The sequence below is a fragment of the Tachypleus tridentatus genome, chromosome 3, assembly GCF_004210375.1.
Source record: "Tachypleus tridentatus isolate NWPU-2018 chromosome 3, ASM421037v1, whole genome shotgun sequence".
In the NCBI taxonomy this organism is placed as follows: domain Eukaryota; kingdom Metazoa; phylum Arthropoda; class Merostomata; order Xiphosura; family Limulidae; genus Tachypleus; species Tachypleus tridentatus.
Genome location: NC_134827.1, coordinates 85923674 through 85949234, shown reverse-complemented (window position 1 = coordinate 85949234; position 25561 = coordinate 85923674). Strand labels below are relative to the sequence as shown.

At 33.6% G+C, this 25561-nt stretch overlaps 1 protein-coding gene across 1 annotated transcript in view; it reads right to left on the bottom strand.

Annotated features, from left to right (window-relative positions):
- Positions 1-252: 252 nt before the first annotated feature.
- Positions 253-25561, bottom strand: part of LOC143247396 (glycine receptor subunit alpha-2-like) — a 42155-nt gene continuing 16846 nt past the window's right edge. Inside the window, exons 3-9 of the mRNA XM_076495399.1 lie at positions 24575-24654; positions 21277-21344; positions 20303-20529; positions 15723-15805; positions 12147-12281; positions 7926-8305; positions 253-2002 (exon numbers count right to left, since the gene is read on the bottom strand). Coding sequence (XP_076351514.1) covers positions 1829-2002; positions 7926-8305; positions 12147-12281; positions 15723-15805; positions 20303-20529; positions 21277-21344; positions 24575-24654 — 1147 coding nt within the window. The 3' untranslated portion in view covers positions 253-1828. The remainder of the gene's footprint in view (positions 2003-7925; positions 8306-12146; positions 12282-15722; positions 15806-20302; positions 20530-21276; positions 21345-24574; positions 24655-25561) is intronic.

The following is a 25561-nucleotide window of genomic DNA, read 5'->3' as shown; positions in this document are numbered from 1 at the left end:
ATATATATCGACTGAAGTTTAAAATATTCATTTTACTTTAACACTAATTTGTTAGATAATTATTATCCTACTAAAGGTTTCTCTTATAGGAAATAAAATACTTTTTATATTTACATAGTACTTTAAAAACTAAAAAATGTTTTTTTGATATTTTGCTGCTAACGTCTATAAAAATGTAATTGTTTTTTTTAAATCGAACTATACTAAAAAATAAAATACGAACAAATAATTTGACACGCTGATTTTTTTTAGAATATTAGATTTATAACATCATTTAGAGTTTACATAGAACATGATGACAAAATTTCTCTATTTACACAAAAGAATAAAATATTGATTACCAGAAGTTTATCGTTTCTTGACATCAGACACGAATGTTCATCGTGGTGACACTAAAGACAACGTAGAATTGGTAGTGAGGTTTTAAGTTCACTTACTGGATACGAATATTATTTCATTACAAGTTAAATTTTTTTACGTAATGTAGAACATTTTTTATAAAGGGTTCGACGCTGCTGTTGCTATCACCAATTAGATTATTCTCATGTGCACAAGTTAAAACGGTATTAATAAAACAGAAACAGCCTTTCGCTCATTGGTACGATTTGTGCACGTGCGAATGTTAGCACCAGCGTTACTCTAAGAGCTGTAAATTATAATAAAATAATTTTATTCGTGATGACGAGAAACCCGCTTAAAGTAAAAATGCATCTGAATACATCTGGTATGGGTATTAAAACTTCAATTAAAATAAAAGTAGAGAACAACGTTTCGACCTTTCTAGGTCATATTCAGGTTAATATCTTAACAGTTAACAGTTTAAACTAAAAACTGCTACGTATCTCCCTAAATGATTAAACTTTCTAATATGGAATTTGAGGAAACTTAGCTATGCTAACCATATGTAATACAGTCATTAGCGTAGACCTACAGTTCTTTACTTCCCGCTTTCATTTATATTGTAATAATTCTATTACTATTTTTATTCCCTAGCATCTTTGTATTTTGCGAAGAAAATCATACATCGAGTTACTACTGCAAGTGTGCGTTCACTTTTAACCTGTTCATTGCCGTAGACGAGATAACTCGTCCAAGCCGATCGGTAACACAGTGCCACGGTGGAGTTAATTCGTTCTCAATAATACCTAAGTTCAACGCTAGATGTCAGTACCATACATACATTTGACCTACTTACAAATTGTTTCACTTTCGATCCAAAATGGCGTCACGAAATAACTTACAAAATGAAGAAGCATTAGAGTTGTATTGTAGCAGCTGTAAATACTTGGTAGTGAACAGGTTAATGTGTGCTTGAAGAAACTTATTATTCTTTTAAAAATTCCGGATATGAAATATTAACATTCATATACATAAAATATTTAAGTTTGAAGGTGTATATTCATACTTTATAATTTAAGATAGAAAGAATAAATAAATGTAAAGTGCAATCAACAATACATTGACAAGTGCAATTCACTCGAGTTGGTCTTTTCCTGTCTTTGTGAAAATAATATTCATTTAGGAAGGGTTTTTAGACTTTAGATGAAACGTTTCTCGGTATGTTTTTCTCAGAGTGAATAAAATATTAAAATCACAGTACAGTTGATATTAATTAATTTTTTTTGCAAAATTCCTCTCATGTCTTTTTTCAGTTGTTTTTACTTCATTGTTTTTTATGAAACAATTTGTTTGGAAACACCTGTCAACGACTGAAATCAACTCCATTTAACTTGACTCGTAGGGATCAAAGTCCATCTCTTTCCTTTTCTCTTTCCCATCTTTCAATGATCGTAGAATAAGCCTCGATTCGCCCGAATACGTCATATGTTTACTCCGGCGTGAAAATGAGAAACAATGACCAATAGATGGCGTTAAGAATCAGGAACAACAACGGAAAACAAACTCGAGATACTTTGTCAATTGAAAGAGCTTGTTCTCTTTTGCGTTGCGTAAAAGAAGCGTTTGCACTTCTTTTGGTCCCGTTTGGAAGCGGTTCACCTTCCTACGGAGGCAAGAACAAAACACAAAAAGAAACAACATGTATTTATGTTTTTAGTCACTAGAGTTTTGACATTAAAATAAATGTTTAAAAAATATTACAATTAAATATATATGTAAAAACGGCTGGTTTGGGTTGAGAAAAATTTTTATGTAGAGGAGCGAACAACGTTTCGACCTTCTTCGGTCATCTCTACAAGTGTGTTTTCTCATTACTAATTACAATTAAATATTTTATTCTGGATTTCTAACATTCAGAAAGTTGCCTTTGGCTACTGCAGTGGTAGAATTTGATGGGGTATTATGTCAAGGAATGACATCATTAACTGGGAACACCAGTTGTGGCTTATAATGCTCATACTATGCGTTCCTCGAAGAAACAACACTAATTCATTTTAAGGTTTGAAATAGCTAATTGTAGTTTACGACGTTGTCCACTAGAGGACGATTTTTCAAATTTCGGCTAAAATTAATGTGTGTGTGTTTTCTTATAACAAAGTCACATCGGACTATCTCTGAGTCCACTGAGGGGAATCGAACCCCTGATTTTAGCGTTGTAAATTTGTAGATTTGCCGCTGTACCAGTGGGGTCTAAAATTAATGAAAAGAAATATTACCAAACAAATTGTTCACGTATGATGAGGGCGAACTTTATCATGAAGTCCGTCAACGCCCGCTTAAGTAACATCTCCATATGGAATAACAGCTCGATTCCCATGCTGTACACAGCAGATAGTTCAATGTGGATGTCATTCAATTTACCTGTGAGTCTAGTGTCTAGAATAAAACCATTAAACTAAACTTTGTAAAATAACGTCGAAAACACTCTTTTAAAATAATGCGTAGTAACACTATGTATTCACATTTTAGACTTTTTCTGGGGAGGGATATATTACTTTATTGTTATTTTCTCATATTTTTCTTAGAGCGATGATAAAGGAAAATAACTATAATATGAATTACTTCAAGTTCATATGTCTCTCCGTAGTTGAGGACTCAGTTCGATTCCCCATATTGGGCTCAGTGCGATTAACTTACTTGGTAGCTCTGGACTAACACAATAAACTACCACATGAAACTTATTATTTTTAAAAAGTGAATAAAACATTGTCCCTAAATAAAACCCTGTCTTTAAAGTCCACCATAGCCAGGTAGTTAAGGCACTTGACTCGTAATGTGAGGGTTACGGGTTCCTCATCTCACCAAATATGCTCGCTCTTTCAATCGTGGGGGCGTTACTATGTACTATCAATCTCAATATGCGTTGGTAAAAGAGTAGCTAAAGAGTTAACGGTGAGTAGTGATGACTATCTGCCTTCACTCTAGTCTTGAACTGATAAATTAAGGACAGCTAGCGCAGATAGCCCTTGTGTAGTTTTACGCGATATTTCAAATAAACTTCTTTTAATTATCTCCCTATCGGTGTTTTTATAAAGCTTACTTTTTGTAACAGCAGTAGTAATACCACATATAATCCTCTACTGCGATCCATCTTATTACTGTAGTTTTGGCAGCTAGAGTACTCCAACACTTAATCCATTTTTATTACTTTAATTCGAAAAAAGAAGAAAAATATATATACACACACTTATTAGCCTTGAAATCAACAAATCACATATGAATAATTAGCGCTCTCCATTTCGCAGTTCGCAATACTTTCGGGGGTGTTAATTACGACCAATAGAGTGTACAATCATAAAGCTGTTCAATCAGAAGAGCAGTAGAATAACAACGAACATCGCCAGTCTTCGATTACCTGTTGTTCTTGTACGGTTACTGAACTCTTAAAATGTAACGTGTGTGTTTATCTTTAGCGTAGTAAAATATTGTTGAAGGATTATACACGTTTTAAATAAGCACCTTTGGATAGAAACAAGTTTTTAACTAGAGGTAACCGGAATGTGCTTTATTTTAAAGGCGCTAACTACATTAATTTTCTGGTGGTTTGTTTTTAACTAATCACGAAACTACACAAAGGTTATCTGTGATGTACCCATGACGGGTATCGAAACCCTGTATTTGGGTTATTGCTGTGTTTCAGGGTTCCTTCCACAACTAGAGCAAATGTAAGTTTATACAAAGAAAAACATATAGCATGTCAAGTCTGATCCAGATAAATAGGTTGTGGTTTATTTGTTTGTTTGTTTTTGAATTTCGCGAAAATCTACACGAGGGCTATCAACGCTAGCCGTCCCTAATTAAGCAGTGTAAGACTAGAGGAAAGGCTGCTAGTCATCATCACTCACCGCAAACTCTTGGGCTACTTACTCTGTTACCAACGAACAGTGAAATTAACCATCACATCATAACGCCCCCACGGCTGAAAGGGCGAGCAATTTGATGTAACGGGAATTCGAATCCGCGTCCTTCGGATTACAAGCCGAGTGCTTCAACCACCTGGCTATGCCGAGCCTAAATAGGTTTTGGAATAGATCAAACATTTTCAATAGATATTTCTTCAACAAAATCGATTAATTGTAACTTGGAGGAGGTCACATGCATGTACAGTTTCTAAGTTACGGTTTCTATTAGAATAATAATATTAAGCAAAAAGCATGGAAACAAATAAATAAATTTTATTGACAGTCTTTATAATGTTTCAATGGAAATTGGCTCCGTTTCTTAAACTTTTATTTTGGACCAACTTCCATTCTTTAAGCTTTCTGGGGCATAGTAAAAATTTATTGCGGTATTAAAGTATTGTAAGAAACATTGTTTGTTAACCTTATGTACATATGTGTTTGCATATGTTTATGTTCCCAATACAGAAAGTCAGTCAAGGGAACTATTAACTTCTTCTCATCCTAGTTACTTACTAAATTAGATAACTCATTCAGGGTATCACATGTGCTTTCTCTCAAGGAAGATTACAAACTCTGAAGTGTTGGTGATAATTTCCAACGCCTTGTTTTACTGTATAAGTGGACACCAGTAACATGAGTGGCAACTCCATCCTAATAAGGATTGCATTTTTATTCTTTCCACATAACGTCATGTTTTCTCAGTCCGGGAAGAGATTATTGAAAACATTGCTCTGATTACGAAAAACTCTGGCTCTTTTTAGGATTACACATTTTCAAAGAAGCCAAAGTACAGTTGTCTTTAAAAGGTTTGATTATTGTCTATGGACATGGAAAATAAAAGCTCTTTCTCTGTAAAAGTACACTGGATACATTTACGATAAATTGGAATTTGCTGGATAATAACCACTATAAGTGAAAAATAAGGTCGTTATTTCGAAACACATTTGAAAATAAACGTGTATTTAATAATTTTTATTTTATTGTTTGAGGCTCTTTTTTTAATAAACAAATCCTTTGCTAACCAACATTTGAACCCTCCAGTGGCACAGAAGTATTTATATAGACTTACGACGCTAACAACCGAGTTTCGGAATCCGTGATAAGCAGGGCACAGAAAGACCATTGTGAAGTTTCCTGTTAAATTGCAAACTGCAGTGAAGTAAACCGAACTCTACCTATATTTATAAGTGAACGTTTAAGAAATAGAGAGATTGATAAATGCTAATTAAAAGATTGATAAATTATTTATAATAATTCCTAGATTAATCAAAACTTGCTGTTAAATAATTGCTACTTCATCACTTTGACGTAAACTTGAAAAAACGTTTCCTAAATATGTTATTTAATTACGACAACAAATTAGACTGCTCCCTGTTCACTAAAGCCTGATATTTCATTTCCTTAAATAAGGATATTTGAGAAACATCTTTTACGTTACGTAGTTGTAAGAAGCCTTCGAAATACATATAATAACAAACAAACATAGCTGTGCTTTGTTTAATTAAGAAATAAGATATATTTTGTTCTTGTTTTGTTTTTGTTTTGTTTTTAATTTCGAGCAAAGCTACTCGAGAGCTATCTGCGCTAGCCGTCCCTAATTTAGCAGTGTAAGACAAGAGGGAAGGCAGCCAGTCATCACCACCCACCGCCAAAACTTGAGCTACTATTTTACTAACGATTAGTGGTATTTACCGTCACATTATAACGCACACACGGCTGAAAGGACAAGAATGTTGACCCTCAGATAACGAGTCGAAAGTCTTAACCCACCTGGCTTCTTGTTTCGGAATTACCATTTAAACAGAAGTTTTATGTGATAGCTATAGATACTAGTGTAACAAGAAATAAATTTAGGTTATTGATCAATTTAGATGAATACATGGTTTCTTTCTCTTAACATATTTTCGTTTATTAGATCTCATTTAATTAGATTTCAATTTTCTTATCATGTAACGAAGGACTTCATGGTCCACTTCTTATTTGGTTATTTATTTTATTATATATATTTTTTATCGTCATAGGTGTTAGTTTTGTTTTTGTTGTGTAAGATGTAATATAGTTCTGCTACCTTTGTAATGTATTTTATCTCAGGTGTCAAGGTGTTTTAAACTTAAACTGTCTGAACCGTTTAATCGCTTTTTACTAGCTGGAAGATATCGCTAGGGTGAAGAGTGTTACACAGTGGACTATCTGTGCTTAGCCTACCAGGAGTATCGAAAAGCGGTTTTTAGCACTGGAAGTCCGCTGTGATACTGGGGAGCAGATGTAGTGTATAAATGTCACTTTTTTAATGTTAGTTTTTTTCAAGGAACATTAAATTCGCCACAGCGAACAAAACTAACAGCGTTTCTGTATTCTGTTAACTTTTCAATGAAAAATATTTTTTAATGAAATATTGAATACACCCAGTTACATTACTTCTAATTCTTATTATTGTTATGTTTAATTACAAATGGCATTTTGTAATTTTAGTTCAATAAATGGATTTCAGATGTACGCGTGTTTCTAATCAAGCACAAATATACACAACGAGCTATCCGTGCTCTGCCTACCAAGGGTATTAAAACCCGGTTTCTAGCGTTGTAAGTCCGCTGTGCCACTGGACTGCTTAAGATTTAAGACTCACTCAAGTCTCCATTAACTACCCGAGCTTCGTGCGATGATGTTGAGAAAACGGCCCAAAATATTGTTAACACTAAGAGATCCTTAATAATGAAACTATGCTTTTTGATGTCTTACACTGGCATTCTGGATTACATGATCTTTTGAATTATCATAAAGTTACTTTAAATGAAACAACAAAAGTAAATAATAATAAAATGTTAATAATCCTTAGCCTAAAAATTCTGATTTGTAATTAAAATAGACAATACTTAACATTTGTTTACTTCATTACAAAATCGTTATTCATGGAATCTGATGATACGTATATAGCGCATACACAAAGCCGGATAAACCTTGGTATTTGACCAAAGGCCTTTTCGGCATTAAATATGGTAAATAAAGTGTGGATGCTGTATTTAACTAGCTGAATTAACGAATGGTGTCTCAATCCCCATTCCATCAAACATGCTCACCCTTTCAGCTGGGAAGGGGTGTTATAAAGTGACGGTCAATCCCACTATTTGTTGGTAAAAAGGTTGCCCAAGAGTTGGTGGGTGCCTTGGGAAGTGAAGACTAAGCTACTTTCTCTCTAGTCTTACACTGCTAAATTATGGACGGCTAATGCAGATAGTTCTCGTGTAGCTGTGCTCGAAATTCACAACAATCTAACATTACTGACTAGGTTGTTTAGTACTGACATATTAATTTGTTTTTATTGGAAGTTTTATGTTCTATTTAAAACATGTATTATTTTCAATTGACCAACATATTAGGAACAATCTCTGGACTTTAACAGCAAAAACGATGCGCTAAAATTGGTGTTAGTTTTTCCACACAAAGACTGAATTTATTATTACCATTAGTGATGTCGAGAAACCCACTTGTTGAGAAATTTATATGCAAAAACGGCTCGTTTCGACTTTCGAAACGTTGTTCGCTCTTCTATGTAAAATATTTTCTCAACCCAAACGAGCCGTTTTTGCATACAAAATTATTATTACCATATTAAGTCACACTTACCGACGTTTTCCTTAAAGCTACAACACCATCCAAGCCTCTTCTCACTGGCGTGTCTTCTTCTGCCTCTACTATTAGAATATTCACTAAAGCATATTCCATTAAAGAGGCAAAAACAAACACGGTGCACGAAATCATAAATATATCAATTGCTTTGATATACGACACAGGTGGAAGAGATTTCTGAGACTGCGCATGCTGAGTGGATAGCGTCAGTAGGCTCGTGACGCAGAGCGTGACGCGTGCTGGGACAGCTTCCGGTCTGATCCAAAAAGAAATCCAGGACATGATGACTATCAAACAGGTTGGAATATACGTGTGAAACATGTAGTAACCCAGGCGCCGCTTTAACGTAAACATCACTTTGATACACGTAAAATTTCCTGAAATCACGAATTCGGAATTAAGATCTTATCTGTGGATGAAGATAATACGATGATTTTAACAAATAAAGAACTATAGTTACAGACAGTTTGGCTTAGTTTTATAACTTTAATGAACACAACTTAAAACTAACCTCTTTATTCTAACAATCCTGTTACACCTATAATATATTCTCAAAGGAATAATATTGCTGTAGAATTTACAGTTCACGTAAACATCAATTCCAGTGTCTTTATTTATTTATTCGTTATGAATGTGAATGTGACTGCACGAGAGACAACGTGCTCTGGAAGGCGCTAAACGATAAATAAAGTGGAAGCAATACTGAGTGTTTTCGGACTTAATCTACTTTAGATCTAATACAAAGTGTTTCATAGGTACATAACTGTGTTTAAAAAAAACAGAATTTTACTATTAGAGTTGAAAAAAACCGAATCACTTCTTTAAATAGTGCCGAAGCTGTGTTATAGCTACCAGAAAAAAAGTTCTTGTGTCCAGAAAGCACACACAACAATGACGCCTTAGTTTTCTTTTTGTAATTAAAGAATTAAAGTTCGTAATTTCCTTTCGTCTCATGGTACGTCGTTATTTCGGTTAGAGATTTATTGATTTTTTTTTAAATACAAACCCCGCATGACGTACGATAGAATTTTTTTCTTTCCTTATTTTAAACTTAATAAAGAAATTAGTGGTTCGTGTCCCTTGAAGTTTGTTATTGAAGATTAACTGAATTTTACACATTGTTCCTCGAGGGCTAACTGCGCTAGCTGTCACTAATTTTGAAGTAATAAGCAAGAGGGAAGGCAGTTAGTCATCAAAAATCCCCGCTAATTCTTAAGCTACTCTTTTACCAACGAGTAGTGAGATTGACCGTAACATTATAGTGCCCCTATTGTTGACGGATATAGGAAGTGATCACAGCATGATTATGTCATAAAGTGGTGCATCCTTGATGGAATTGTTGGATTTTTCTCTAGTTCTTATGGTATACCATAAGTGTCAAACTACAGACCGCGATTTATATTTTTGGGTGTCAAGGGGCTAAGAATTTGAAAACATTCTGCTCGTCTAGTGAAGACTAAATAAAAATAAATATAAAAAATGTTAAATATAAGGCTTGATGACGGAGGAGCTCTCCTATCCATTTATCTTAAATTTTCTCTATAACTATATGTCTTTAATCTAATATAAGCATCTCAATGGATCGACAGCAAATTTGTGGTTTTACAACACTAATATCTGTATTACATTTTTCTGTAAACTCAGCGCAAATAGCCCATAAGTGCAACTTTGCACTTAATAACGAAACAAGCGAACAAACTTAGAACATGCATACTTTAAACACTTTCTACTCTAATTTTTTATATATATTTTTAAATGTGCAGTTCCATAATGGAGAATCTAAGTTGTCTTCTTTTGAATCGAACCCGAGTTTTAAAATTATATAGCCTTATATTTTATCACTGAGCATCGCGGAGATAGATAACATTGATATGATTTAGTTACTGAAATCTATATTATGTTTCACTGTGTTCATGTCATGTTCGCGAAATGTTGGAGTTTCTTACCTTGTACTAACATCTAATAACCACAGAATCGCTTTCCTGCCTTTGATTCAAATTAGCTAATCAAATGCTACAGTTTAAATGCTAATTCTTAAATTAGTTCTGGTACTTAAATATATCGACCATTCCTTAACTTTTAAGGAAGATAGACGCGGTTTCAGTGAGATGAATTAATGATATAACGATTGAAGTGAAACTTACTAGTTTACGCAATAAGTGTAATTGTCCTGTTGAGGTAATGAATTAATAAATATAGTAATTCATTTAAGAGACCGCGATTAGGTGAATAAGGAGCTACAATAAACCACATGACAATATTAATATGCTAATTACAGAGTTATTACTTTATTATATAATTAACTTTGCATGGAGTTATAACTATAAATATTTCAGGTGCAATATCTCTTATATGTTAAAAATATAGATAAGTTTGTTCAAGAAGTTTGCTGTTAAAAACAAACAAACAAAGCTATATTGGCCAATATGTTGTGTCTACCAGAGGGAGTTTAGAGTTGTAAGTAGATACAAGGTCTGTTTGAACATCACATAATGCAATGTTCGATGTTTTGTTTTTTGTCTATTATAATATTACTTCTGCTATCAGTATTATTTCTACCCAAGTGTTAAGAGTTTATTTTAAACATTTATAGATAAATCTAAACCAAGCCGGGTGTGACACAATGGTTGGTGTGCCGCGCTTCGGATGAGAAGATCCATGGTTTTGAACTTTGCAACATGCCACTGAGCAAATTCCATACTTTTAAGTTACATAATATTCAACTCTGCTATTTGGTAAAAAAAAACAAAAAACCTTGTGAGCGTCAGCTTTTGCAGACTTATTTCCTTCTTTCTGTTTAGCTGTTGGAAGTAAAATCGAAACTAGTCGTCACACGTTGAACACAATATTATGCAAAAACCTTGGCTCGTATTTTCAAACGAAATATATACTTTCGACGCAGGGGCACGATGTTCAGTTGAACATGTGACGAGTGGTTTTGATTTCAACTTTAGTGTTTTCAGTTGCAAAGTATTTCATATAAAAACGCTTAATTCGCATGTAATTTCATAGAAAAAAACTACTGCACAGTTCGTTCAAAATGATAATCTTATCACTTTGTACACATGCATTCAGACGTTTATGTATCATCAGCTAAGTTTGCATTCATTACAACTTTACATTTACTTTACTTTGAAATAACTTATGTTTCGATTCGTTTAGCAGACTACTATAAACATCTTTAGTTTCTTCTTTCTTTTGTACGGGCTTTTCTCCATTTCCGCGGGTTTCTTTATTTCAACTTTTAGAACCGTGTTTTGTACTCAGTTTCAATACCCGTGGTGAACACAGCACAGTTTGACAATTGTGTCGCTTTGTGCTTAACTTCAAACAAACAACTGTTTTATACTCTTTACGCTGTTATAAATGCCATTATTCTACTTGGTTGTTTAATTTATATGTAATTTTATTAACTGAAGTGAAGTTACATCTATGTGAATTTGTTTATCTGACCGGGTAAAATATCTGCAAATATATCTACAAGAAAGACGAAGCATAGATGGAGCCAAGAATAAGGAAATTTCAAGCGAAATGAAAAATAAGCCACGAATTTGTTAGGCTTAACTATATATATATATATATATGTATGTTACCGTAAACTTTCATATATCTTATAAAGCTGAAAATAAACCAAACTTCAAACGTAATACAAAAATAAATAGTTTATAGTAATATTTATATACCATAAACTTAATAATACTGAATTATTTGCATTAAGATTAGATGAATGTCCCTAGAGGTTAAGGCTAAAATATCTGTGTTTGATACCAGTTGTAGGCACAGTGCAGATAGCTTACAGTGTAGCTTTACGTTTGAAAATATTAGCTGAATTTTTGTATAGATTCCATACATTATAATAAGAAAATCGAAGGTAACTTTAATATTTCTTACTTCTTAAGAACCATTTCAGACATCTCTTGATTCTTTTACTTTTACTGACTTTACTGATATTATTCTAAGACTTTTGACAATTGTCAGAGGTATATGCAACTTCGTAAAGGTGGAATTCAAAATTCTTCTATTTATTTGTTGTTTTAGAAGTCTCTCCCAGTTTTATTCAAGACGCTCATTCCAATCGGGTGTGTTTGTTTATTTATTGGGTTATTTCGACTGCTAAGTTCTATATTTATATACCAAATCTGAAAAGAACACAGCAAAATTGGACTACGCACTAAGCCTTTCAATTTCACAGTAAATTACATAAAAAAATATTTTTACCTGTTGAATAAATCTGCGTACAGTCCCCTAGTTTAGTTTCAATCAGATTATGTTGTGGAAGTTCGATTGATTCATCTACTACCAAAGGAACGTACTCTTCCCAGGCGAAAACAAGATCATCTGTAGTGTATGATACTAAAACAAAATCATCAATAGTATATGATACTAAAACAAGACAGAACTATAAGTGAAAATATTTTACAGAGCCATATGTATATATATATATACACACAAACACATTAAAACTCAGTGTGCTAATAACTTTCCAAGTTTTTACGCTAGGAGTCTAGCAAAAAATAAATAAGGAAACTGAGAACCAACGAAAGTTTGAGAATTAATATTTTAGTGAAAGATAAAGTAAAAATAATAATAATTCTTGTTTTTAAGTTCTCTGGAAATGTCGTGTTTCTGGTGCTCTTAAGGTTTAGATTTCGTCTTCCTTCATAAGCCTTTTTCCTTGACGTGTGAACATGCACACCGACAAAACGGGTTTCACTCTTGACGAGTCTCAGTAAGACGTCAAGTGTAATATGTCCATCTTGTTTTAAGCGTCTCTGATTTTTGTTCCACTAATCCCACCAAAAAAAAAAGCAATAAAAAACACACAGTAAATTTACCATTAAACATACGTGCTTTATAGTCACTATGAGAGAAATCTACACACTGGATAGTCGAAGTGAAGAAAACCTTTTATTGGTCACTGCTAAGTTCCTCATATTACATAGACACATTATAACACATAATAAAGATTAAACAATTTTTGGAATAGTAAGCTGATTTAAGTCTAAGGGAGGTACAGCTAAACCTACACTTTATTTGTTTGTTTTGAATTTCACGCAAAGCTACACGAGGGCTGTCTCCAGTAGCCGTCCCTAATTAGCAATGTAAGACTAGAAAAAAACCAGCTAGTGATCATTACCCACTACTCACTTTTGAGCTACTCTTTCACCAACGAATAGTGGATTGACAGTTATTTTATAACGCCCTCACAGCTGAAAGGGCAAGCATATTTGGTGTGACGGGAATTCGAACCTGTGATCCTCAGATTGCGAGTAGAGCGCCTTAACCACCTGGCCATGCCGGACCCCGATCTGCACTTTGATTAACGTCTGTTATTGGGTTAAACTAGTTCAGGAGAATTTAACTTCTCAACACAATAACACACGTTGATTAAAGTGTAGATTGAATTAGAAATTCCTTAAACTAAGACTTCAGATTAAACAATTGTTCAAATATTAAGTTAATTCATTATATTTACCACGAAGAACAAAAAGATAATCCATGCATAGACCTAGCTAGCTACGTATTACAGTCTTTATGGTGTAATTACAATAGCTACAGCGTTGAACGGAGTGGCCCGGCATTGACATGTGGTTAAAGCACTCGACTCGCAGTCTGAGGATCGCATGTTTGAATCCCTGTCACACCAAACAAGTTTGCCTTTCAGCCGTGGGGGCGTTATTATGTGACGGTCAACCCTACTATTCGTTTGTAAAAGAGTAGCTTAAGAGTTGGCAGTGGGTAGTGATGACTAGCTGTCTTCCCTCTTGTCTTACACTTCGAAATTAGGGACGACTAGCGCTGATAGCCTTCGTGTAGCTTTGCGCGAAATTCAAAACAAATCAAACCTGAACAGAGAGTTGTTAATAAAATAATATTTTTTTTATTCCTGTATCAGTTAGGAAAAATAATTTGAAACATTTCGGCCATTTTGACTGAGGAGCCATCTTTAAAACTGCTATGTTATGGTCTTAACCCTTTCATTCTAAAACAAGTGTAATGTTTTTAGCCTTTGTTTGAAACAAATATACAGAATACTTTATAAGTAATATTGTGAGAATAGCTTTGGTTACGTTATAATTAAATAACATGCCAGAATTCACATTAAAGGATTAATTATATTTTCGTTAATTAAATCATTATTCTTCTCAAAACTGTCAAGTCTTTGGCTCAGATCTGAAGCACTTGTTTAGGCACAAACTGTAACTATACAAAAAAGTATATTGGCCAGGAAAAACAAGTTTTTATTCTTTCTAAACTAGGTTTCTTGCATCGAGTACTCATTCTTGACCACATGGTTAAATGTCAAATAAAGGTCTTATTAACTTACACATTCTTCAGACTTATCTAAAGTTTAAGACTCAAAAACTTGTTTTTGGAATGAAATCTCTATAATTAACAAGAACAGAATTTAAAAACTTCATACGTTTGTATTCTTCAGAAAAGATAATACTTGAGTTAATACTTTACATAGATAATAGATTGTGTACTACCTTAGATAGATATTAGAACGTGTACTACCTTATATATATATATATATAATATATAAAATATATATATATATATTAGATTATGTATTACCTTTATTACATAATAGATTAAGTACAACCTTACATAGATATTAGATTGTGCAAGACCTTACATAGATATCACATCATGTAGTATCTTACATAGATATTACATTATCTATTATCTCACCTAGATATAAAATTGTGTACCACCTTACATAGATATTATATTATATACTATCTCACGTAGATATTATATTATGTACCACATTACATAAATATTAGATTATGTACTACCTCACGTGGATATTAGATTAAGTACTACTTTGCCTAGATATTAGATTAAATACTACCTCACATGGATATTAGATTAAGTACAACCTTACATAGGTAATAGATTATGTACTACTTTACATAGATATTAGATTATGTACTACTTTGTGTAGATATTGGATTTTGTACTTCTTCACATAAATATTAAGATATGTACTACCTTAGATAGATATTAGATTGTGTACTAACTTAAAAAGGTATTCGGTTATGTACTACTTTACATATATATTAGATTGTATCCGATGTTACCTACATATTATATTGTGTACTACCTTACACAGATTTTAGATTATGTACTACCTTACATACATATTAGATTATGTACTACCTTACGTAGATGTTAGATTGTGCACTACTTTACATAGATATTAGATTGTGCACTACTTTACATAGATATTAGATTGTGCACTACTTTACATAGATATTAGATTGTGCACTAATTTACATAAATGTTAGATTGTACACTACCTTACATAACTATTACATTATGTACAATCTTACATAGATATTAGGGAATGTACTACTTTACATAGATATTAATTTTTTTACTACTTACATAGATATTAGATTATGTACTATCTTACCCAGATATTAGATTGTCTGGTACTTTACATAGATATTAGATTATGTACTATCTTACCCAGATATTAGATTGTCTAGTACTTTACATAGATATTAGAGTATATACTACTTTACACAGATATTAGATTCTATACTACCTGACATAGATATTAGATTATGTACTACCTAACATAGATATTAGATTATGTACTACTACATCTATATATTAGATTATGTAGTACCTCACATAGTTGTATGGAAAACGTTTGAGCTTTCTATATTGTTGTTTTATTTTCTGCAATAAAGAAAACCAGTTGTAATTCTCAGGCCTATTAAACCAATTTTAATTTCCATTAATTACATTTGTAATTCAAAATAAGACAGAGAAACTTACGACTTTCAATTTTCAACGAACACGTCTGCGTATCATGAGGATAAGATTTGAACTTCATAGCGCAAGAGAGCAGCAGGGTTAACCTTCAAAGAGAATGGGTTAGTGGCTTAGAAACGTTTGTACTTATGTGACAGACTTTTACACCTGAAAGTGTAATTGTAAAAGGAATAAAGCACAATCTGACAAAATATTGCTTTCCAAGAAACAGATTAAAACTTGATAACGAGAAATCCAATCCGAGACAACAGCGTTCGAAAATGTATCTGCCTGGTATTTAAGAAATTTTTATTAAAGATTTCAGTATATTAAAATAGAATATTATACCAAATTAAAAGTCCCGCGACAGGTTTCGCTAGAACATTTCGTATTTAAAGTATTTAGGTTTTTTTTTGTTTTTTTTTAATTTCGCGCAAAGCTACTTGAGGGCTATCTGCACTAGCCGTCCCTAATTTAGCAGTGTAAGACTAGAGGGAAGGCAGCTAGTCATCACCACCCACCGCCGACTCTTGGGCTACTCTTTTACCAACGAATAGTGGGATTGACCGTAACATTATAACGCCCCCACGGCTGAAAGGGCGAGCATGTTCGGTGCGATCGGGATTCGAACCCGCGAACCTCGGATTAGGATTCGAATGCCTTAACACACTTGACCATGCCAGGCCTAGCTATTTAGGTATAAATTAGCGTCCTTGAGATCAAAATGAGTTAAGTCATTGTTATTTCGAAACTGAAATGACATTTATAATCCGTGATGACGAGAAAACCCACATTGACCGAATATTGTATACTTAACGATAACCGAAGAAGGTCGAAACGTTGTTTGCTCTTCTATTAGTGGCTTTTCTACCCATTCCATTCTCTTCCCATTCAAAATATCAATTTAAATACACCCTTGTGCAAACTAATTGAAAAAATGGTCATGTTACAATATTTTTAGCATGGCGGCCGGTGTAGGCTCGCTGGACCCGCTGATTTTCTTTAATAGTCATTTTCTCACAAAGACGGCGTCATTAGCTGTGTTTTATAGTACGGTCGATCTATTTTTGGTATATATGACGAAATTTTGAGGAATATTACTTCATTTGAAATTGCGTTAGAAGGGCAAGAAGACCAGTCCAAAAAACATTCTTACCAACTCAGTGAAGAAAAAATGGTATCAATGGGGTCTGAAATACAAGAACATTGTACGCAAGAACAATGGAGAAAGGTGTTATTCAGTGATGAGACTCATTTATTCGTACAGGGTCAAAGAAGTCTGCATGTTCGCAGATCTCCAGGTGAGAAACTTCGAGAATCTTACATCAATCAGTTCGTAAAACATCCCTTGAAGAAGATGTGTTGGGGCTTTTTCAGCTATTATGGCGTCGGAGGCTTACATATCGTAGAAGGTATGATGCGAGGGCCACAGTACATCGAAGTTTTGCAGAGAAGAGTCGTTCCAGAATTGAAAAGAGATTTCCAGATGGATCTGGCATTTTTCAGCAAGATCTGGCTCCGTGCCATACATCGAAACTTGTTAAGAATTTTATGACTACAACGTAAATAAAGGTGCTGGACTGGCCTGGAAACTCTCCGGACTTAAATCCAATTGAAAATCTTTGGACGATTTGTAAAGAAAGACTTCGGGGAAAAGACTGTACTACAAAAGATAAGCTGATTGAGACCATAATTGAGGTGTGGTACCGCGATCCAAAAATTAGTAAAGATTGCAGTTAACTCGTGGACTCGATGCTAAAGCGGATTAATGAACTTCTGAAAAATAAAGGCGATCATGTCATGTATTAATTTCTGAGTAATTTTTGGATTCTTAGAAATAAAACGCAAAAATTTGAAAAAATCGTAATTTTCCGTCTTGTTTCAATTAATTTGCACAAGGGTGTATATATGGACACACATACTTACATTTATACAACAACAAAATCATATATTTATAACTATGTCCAACAACAAATAATGTTTTAATAAAGGCAACGTAATTTACTCTTCGGGCAGTGTAAATATCTTTCACTGGGATATTTCCTTATGAACGAGTCATGCTTTCTCCGTTTGTAGTATTGATTTTTACCTGCATGAACTATTGTCAAGTTCACTGAAGCATTTCGTACACTGTGGTTAGGAATAGAATCGTTCTTGTTATGTTTTCTTGATTCTATATTCAACCTCAGCTTGTTCGTGGCTTATATCATTGTTTTTTTGGTAATGACTTGGATTTTCTTCCAAGATCCAACGGTCTCTTGGCCTAAGTGTATCTGGATTGATGTTTGTAACAATGTTTTGCCAACAGATTGAGCGAGAAAGAATTACTGCAAGTCGTACTCGAATGTGTTCAGCTTTGCTCGTAGAAGATATTCGCGCGTGTTTTCAGCTGTTGTTTTAGAGGCTGTTCGCCCTGTTTTCCAGAAACAAATTTCTTCTTTTCACGCCCCCCCCCCGTGGCCCGGCATGGTCAAAGTAGCCCAAGAGTCGGCGGTGGGTGGTGATGACTAGCTGCCTTCCCTCTAGTCTTACACTGCTAAATTAGGGACGGCTAGCACAGATAGCCCTCGAGTAGCTTTGTGCAAAATTCAAAAACAAAAAACAAAACAAACACGCCCCCCGCTAGTACAGCGGTATGTCTCCGGATTTACAACGCTAAAATCAGGGGTTCGATTCCCCTCGGTGGGCTGAGCAGATAGCCCGATGTGGCTTTGCTATAAGAAAAACACGCTTCTTTTCACTGGCCGAAGAAACGTAATTAAAAAAAACGTCCGTTTTGTGTACTGTAGAGAATATTTAATGTATATATTAGAAACCATAGTGAATCAAATCTATATAATAAATCCACTCAGTATCTTTTGTATATCTTTTCGTTACAACAATGAATGGATAACTTATAGTTTATTTTTTATTTGATGATCCCCTAGGCCTAGAAACAGAGAACTACTTCATATGTTTTCTCTTCTTTTGACGACGTTTCGGTCTTTCTTGCTGAGGAACTGAAGGCTTCATTATAGAAACCGAAACGTCACTCAGGAAAAAAACTTGATAGTTGCTTGTTTGTTCTTTTGTTCGCAGTAGATTTCTAAGAGAAAACTTATGCTAACGGTTTGTCTGTAAAGTCGAATAGATATGAAATAAATTGAATACAACTGATGTTGTAAACTCAACAAGAACACCAGTGGTAACAAAGTAGGCTATTATAACCCTTAATAATACACAAAAGTTTAGCATTTATCTCAGAACGGCTGGTATGGGTATTAACACTTTTATTGATAAGCAGAGAATGTTTCGACCTTCCTAGACAACCTTCAGGTTAACAAAGACCTGAGAATTTCATTCATTTATTAGAATGTCATGTCTTCACCGAGGTAATAGAACTAACAGATTTAATGAAACTGTATGTAACCTCTACCTTAATTATATGTTTCAAAACACAATTTATACTTTTACAACTTGGCCACTGTCAAGTTTCCTTTTGTTCTTCTAATTGAAATACGTAAGTATGATAGAAGAAGAAAAGGTAAAGCACTGTTTAATAGCAGTACTTATGTTGAATCTACAGTGTTTAATGTGGAGATCAACTCATGTTTGATAACAATACTTATGTCGTATCCACAGTGTTTAATGTGGAGATCAACTCATGTTTGATAACAATACTTATGTCGTATCCACAGTGTTTAATGTGAAGATCAACACATGTTTAAGAACTTACATGTATAAGAACAATGCTGTTTTCTATTGACTCTATAAGTTTTAAACGATCAATTATAGTGCCACTGGGGTCCACGTTATCTCATATTAAGATTAAGGTTTATTAAAATATCTACTTTGTGGCGCGTTAGTACATTTCTAGGTCTTTGAAATTTATCGAACGATTAATCCGTTTCATATTGTTTGAGACAGAAATGACATATCCTATTATGTTGTTTCTCAGTCAAGCATCACAATAAAACCTCTTATCGTTATGTGTTTAACTTAATCGAGCAAACTGTGATTATAATGAGTTATTATAATAAATTAATTATCAGCTTTTATGCAAATTCTAAGACTATATAGGATATTTATTCAAAACTGCAAACACAATGTAGAAGGTTATAGTCGAAACCAAAGTAGTTAAGCCTCGTTTCTATATGTTCTTAGCTTAGCATTTGAGATCAATATGCTCACAGATTTGAATTTATTCAACATTTATGATGAATAAATAAAATGAAATCCATTTCTCGGGTAGACATGACAAAAAAAAAGGCTTAACATATGCATTCTCAAAACCTGTTAGCCTGAAGATGACCTAAGAAGGTCAAAGTGTTGTTCTGTACTTTATTTTTAATTATAGTTTTACTACTCATATCTCCCGTCTTAAGAATACATTTTTGTTTTAAGTAACTTTCTTGTCATCACGTGCGGCTCAACATAGTTCGCTCATGTCTACAAGTTAAAAGTAACTGGTACTGTAGTAGAATGTTAGATATATAATAAAAATAATAATTATTCTTGTCTAATGCTCAACAGAACAGTTCAAGATCATGTTCACTGATGTATATGTATTATATATAATAATAGTATATATCCTCACTTTAAATGAATAATAAACCAACACCTACTTCACCATATAAAGAATGGTTTTATCGTAGTACAACCAGATATAGTGATTTGGAATGGTCATCTCCTGGAACGTGACCTTCTTGGCATTCTTGAAGAAAGAGTCTGGTCTCCACATACGTTTCAACCAACTTACTGGTAGGAGGCGGTAATAGTTGGTCATGTTTTCTGGAAGTCGAAGTCTGTGATCTTTCCAGCTTTGAGAGAGGAAGATGTCCGCCACGTAAGTCTGATATCGAATAAAACGTTTTTGAGCCTTTAATAAAAACATCAAGATCCAGACAAACAAAGATAAATATTGTAATTATAACATCTTAATCAACACGAGTTGTTTGTCTTATTTTTATAAATTCAATCTCATGTATCCTCACAATTTAAATGTATATTTATTAGCTTCAACCGCGATCATCCTATGGACATGGATAACTCGAATCAGTAAGGTACAGTGTACTTAGTACTTATCATCCTATGGACATGGATAACACGAAATCAGTAAGGTACAGTGTACTTATCATCCTATGGACATGGATAACATGAATAATTAAGGTACACTGTACTTATTATCCTATGGATATGGATAACACGAAATCAGTAAGGTACAGTGTACTTATCATCCTATGGACATGGATAACATGAATAATTAAGGTACACTGTACTTATTATCCTATGGATATGGATAACACGAATCAATAAGGTGCACTGTACTTATTATCCTAGGGACATGGATAATACGAACCAATAAGGTACACCGTATTTATTCTATGGACATGGATAACATGAATTATTAAGTTAAACGGTACATTCACAATATTTAAATTTTAATAAGCAATTTGACTTAAGTATTTAAGTTCGTTTGGGTGTTCCTGCTACAGGAAATTTCATCAGTAGCGATGAAAATTCCTCCTTTGAAAGAGAAATAACTTTCAGTACGAGATCTTAATTAACCACAGCATAAAGGCCAAGAAAGAATCCACACCATTGATTCCTCATCTACTGTGTCCAAGCTCAGAACAGTTACGTGGAATCTCACAATCGTTGGTTCCCCTGTACATTAAAATATCAAATAGTAAAAAACGTAATTATTATACATTCTTTTAAAGGAACTTATATATAAATATAGCATATATGGAGTATTAGAAAACAAAACGTCTGAAAAGTAAGTTGTTAAATCACTGGATATTTAAAACTGTAATTACACAGAGATTATTTATCAATAAATAAATGACTATATATAATTTAAAGAAAATAAGGTTTAGCTATTAAACGAACTTGAACTTTGTCTCAACTGTTTGATCTCAAGAGCAACAACAAGATGTCCGACAGACCTTCAGTTGCTGATAATGAATGTTCACATATGCAAACAAAAACAAGAACAAAATAACCGGCGCACCTTGAGTTGCTAATAATAAACGTGAACATATGCAAACAAGAACAAAATGTCCGGCTGACCTTGAGTTTCTCATAATAAACGTGAACATAGATAAATAAAATCAAGAACAAGTTGTCCGGCGGACCTTAAGTTTTTAATAAAAAACGTGCACATATTCAGACGAAAACAAGAACAAAATGTCCGTCGGACCTTGAGTTTCTCATAAACGTGCACATACGCAAACAAAAACAGGCACAAAATGTCCGGCTGACCTTGAGTTTCTCATAATAAATGTGAATATAAGCAAACAAAATTACGAAGCTCAGTTTCCAGAGAAATTATCAGCTCAGAATATTGCTAAATATGTACAGTTATTCTCGTATATAGATAGTTAAGTGGATATGATATACGTGGAAACCACAGTGATTACCAAGAGATTAAAGGTTAAAGATTACGGTTATCAACAAAACTAATCAGAAACACTTTTTGAAAATTCAACGAGAATAAATGAACATATAATTTAGGAAGCTCGCTATTGCATTCTTATTATATATGAATATAATGTTCTTGTTTTTCTTGACTTGGGGGAAACAAGCAGACATTTTCATTATAATTATTTTCGCTTGCGTTTTCTTTTAGTGCTGTTCTCTGTTGCCAGTTATACAACTTTCGATTTCTATTACAACCTTTAGTGACTTTAATGATTTTCATATAATACAATTGTGTTTAATATAAAGTTTTGTTTGTTTAGGCGTAAGCCTAAAGTTATTCAATGGAATATCTGCGAACCCAATTTTTGTAGAGTATATGCTTACTATTAAGCCATGACATTGATGTGTTTGTGTGTGTAGGGGAGTTGTTGAATTGAAATTAGAAACATTTCGTTACTTATATAAAAAAAATACAGCAGATTTAATGAAGTCATTTCAGGGTATATGCAAATAAACTACGATTTATTATACATATTTCCATCTCAGTGTCGCTGATAGAACTAATTAACCCATTTTCAACTCTTCATTTGGCTTTAATTTAATGTGGTGGACTGTATATATCTTTCGAGCGTATTTTGAGACTTTGGTTCAGAAAGAAATGTTTATGTTCTTGACAAACGACAGTAAAGGAAATATTCAGTAATAACTGAGATGGATTAAATGCTTCTGAAACGTAGTATTTACACATTTAAGTGTAAACGAACAGATTACTTGCAAGACGTAAACTTTTTTATCTCCTCGTGACAGCGACAATGTGTAGCCTGGTAAGAGAGAAGACGAATAAATAAATGTAATAAAATCTCTAATGGAAGTCTGACTTTCTAGAGCAACTTTTATTTTAATCTGTCGTTAAATCCTGAGAAAGTATCGTCTATACAGTTTGATCCAGGTTCCATAAATTATATTATTATAAAACTGTTAATTTGTGTTTTAAAGGGGACGAAAGACCCTCCGAATCTCTGCAGTAATGACTACTGGAATTTCATTGCACCAATGACGGTGTATTGGTGAGCAGATATATACGAGGTGGAGCTTCGAACATTCTGATATTTATATTAATAACAACATGTTTAACATAATTTCTTACCAGTTAAGAAACTGTACTTCTACATTATACCTTACTTAAGTATTTAATGCTATAGACGTATTCATACGTTGCATTGTTTTTAGCTGCGGCATAGTGGCTCATAGAACGGCTCTAAATTTGTTTTTGTTTTTCTTTCAACTATAAATATTTAGCTCATAGCTCCGTCATCTCTTGACCGATTTGCGATCTAATTACACTTTTGAAGTCAGGAGGTTCAAACTGTTTCGATTGATGTATTTTATCATACCCAAGATACCATAATTTAATTTACTCTAATTGTGCCTAAAAAATTTCGATTTAAGGTTAGACTTGTAGAAATTCTGATCAGTAGTAAAAGCGAATCGTGTATATACGCACCCATGCTTAGTAATGCTTGCGCGCAAAATTACAGCCAATAAAAAAGAAGAAAAGCCCTCATAGATGAATTTACTCCAATTCTGCCTAAAATAATTCCAATTGCCACGGCTATTGAAGATTCCATTTTGTTTGTTTTTGTTTTACAATAATCGTTTTTGGTTATTTTTCTTATTGTAACATGGCAATTGTAATTACAATGCTATTTCATGTGATGTAAAAATATTGTTTCGGAAATAAATATATAGACCAAAACTTTCACTTTAAACTACAATGAGAGTATCGTATATACAAAATAACTCTAATTTATTTCTATTTACAATAGCAAATAAATATCTATAAGTATTGTATGTTAGAGCTTGAATGAAAAGTGAAACCTATGACGGTAATATTTACGTAAATAACTACTTTAAAATGATTGTGTTTTTGTGATCAAGTATTAAAATTGTATTGTTTTAAGTTTGAGCAAAGCTACACGAAAGCTATCTGCTCTAGCTATCCCTAATTTAGCAGTGAAAGACTAGAGGGAAAGCAGCTAGTCATCGCTACCCACCGCCAACTCTTGGGCTACTCTTTTACCACCGAAAGAGTTGGATTGACCGTGACATTATAACGCCCCCAGGTCTGAAAGGACGAGAATGTTTGGTGCGACGGGGATTCGAACCCGCGACCTTCAGATTACCAGTTAAGTGCCTTAACCACCTGGCCGTGCCTAATCAGTATATAATTAGAGTAGAAATAAAGTTTGTCGAATAAATTAGAACGTTTCAACTAACCTTATGAGACCTCAATGGCTCTTAGGGTTAGATCTTAACAGTTACAATAAGCTCTCCTTTTTCATGAACAAGAGGGAATTTTTAGTAGCTGCGGCTGTGATCAGATCTATAAGTTAAAGTTTGTACTTGAAAAAACAAACACCGGATAATAATAGACTGCATAAAGTATTATAAAAAATAATAGTTAATTTCAATACCATTTTCTTTCGGTGGCTGGAGTCGGTCGTAGTCTCTAGGGTTTTCCGGAAAAATGCCATCGAGGTCCAGATTTTCTTGACTGAAATTAAAATGAAGGGCTAAAAGTAATGGACCCTATACACGTGCTCACCTACACATACACAAGTTGAAATTGAATCAATTCCATAATAGCAATTTCCTCTGTCCTTAAATCTTGCATTTTAACATATAAGTGCGTATTCTTGAAGAAAGATATAGTTATATTCCAGGTATGAACGTTAAAGAGAGCACGTGCTTTCGGAATGGGTAGCTGGTTAAAATGAAGGCAATAAAAACGGGACATATGTGTTACTATCTTACACACTCGTATATATAAAGAGATAAATAAAGTGTTACACTTAGCTCAAGGTTTTTATTATCACTAGTAATTGAAGAAGTTGTACTTATTAAGTCCTGACTGCTCGTAGTTTCAGAAATGCGGTAACTCTGCAGTCACATTCTTTGTACATTTATTCTTAACATTGTATGATATGTTGTTAGTAAATTTATTTTCTTTTGTTTTTAAATACGTGCACGTTAATAATATTTTGAATTCGAGATCACGTTCGGTGTTAATATTTCAGCTTGACTTTCTTTCATATGCATGTGAATGATATTTGGACTTTCGGTACTGTGATTAATCAAGCCTCGCAGTTCCACAGTTATTGGTTTCCAGGGTAAACGTACAGTTTTTCAGAACTTTTATTCAGTTAATGAATTGAAACAAACAAAAAACAAACAAAAATACGAGAATTTTATTTCTATTTTTTTAACTTCGTGTAGAGATGCACGACGGCTATGTGCGATAGACGTTTTTTATTTAGCAGTGTAAGACTAGTCATCACCATCCGTCGCCAACTCTTTTACCAACGAATAGTGGGATTGACCGTCACATTATAACGCCCACACAGCTGAAAGGGCAAGCATGTTTGGTGTGACGGGATTCGAACCCGCAAAAAGAAATATCA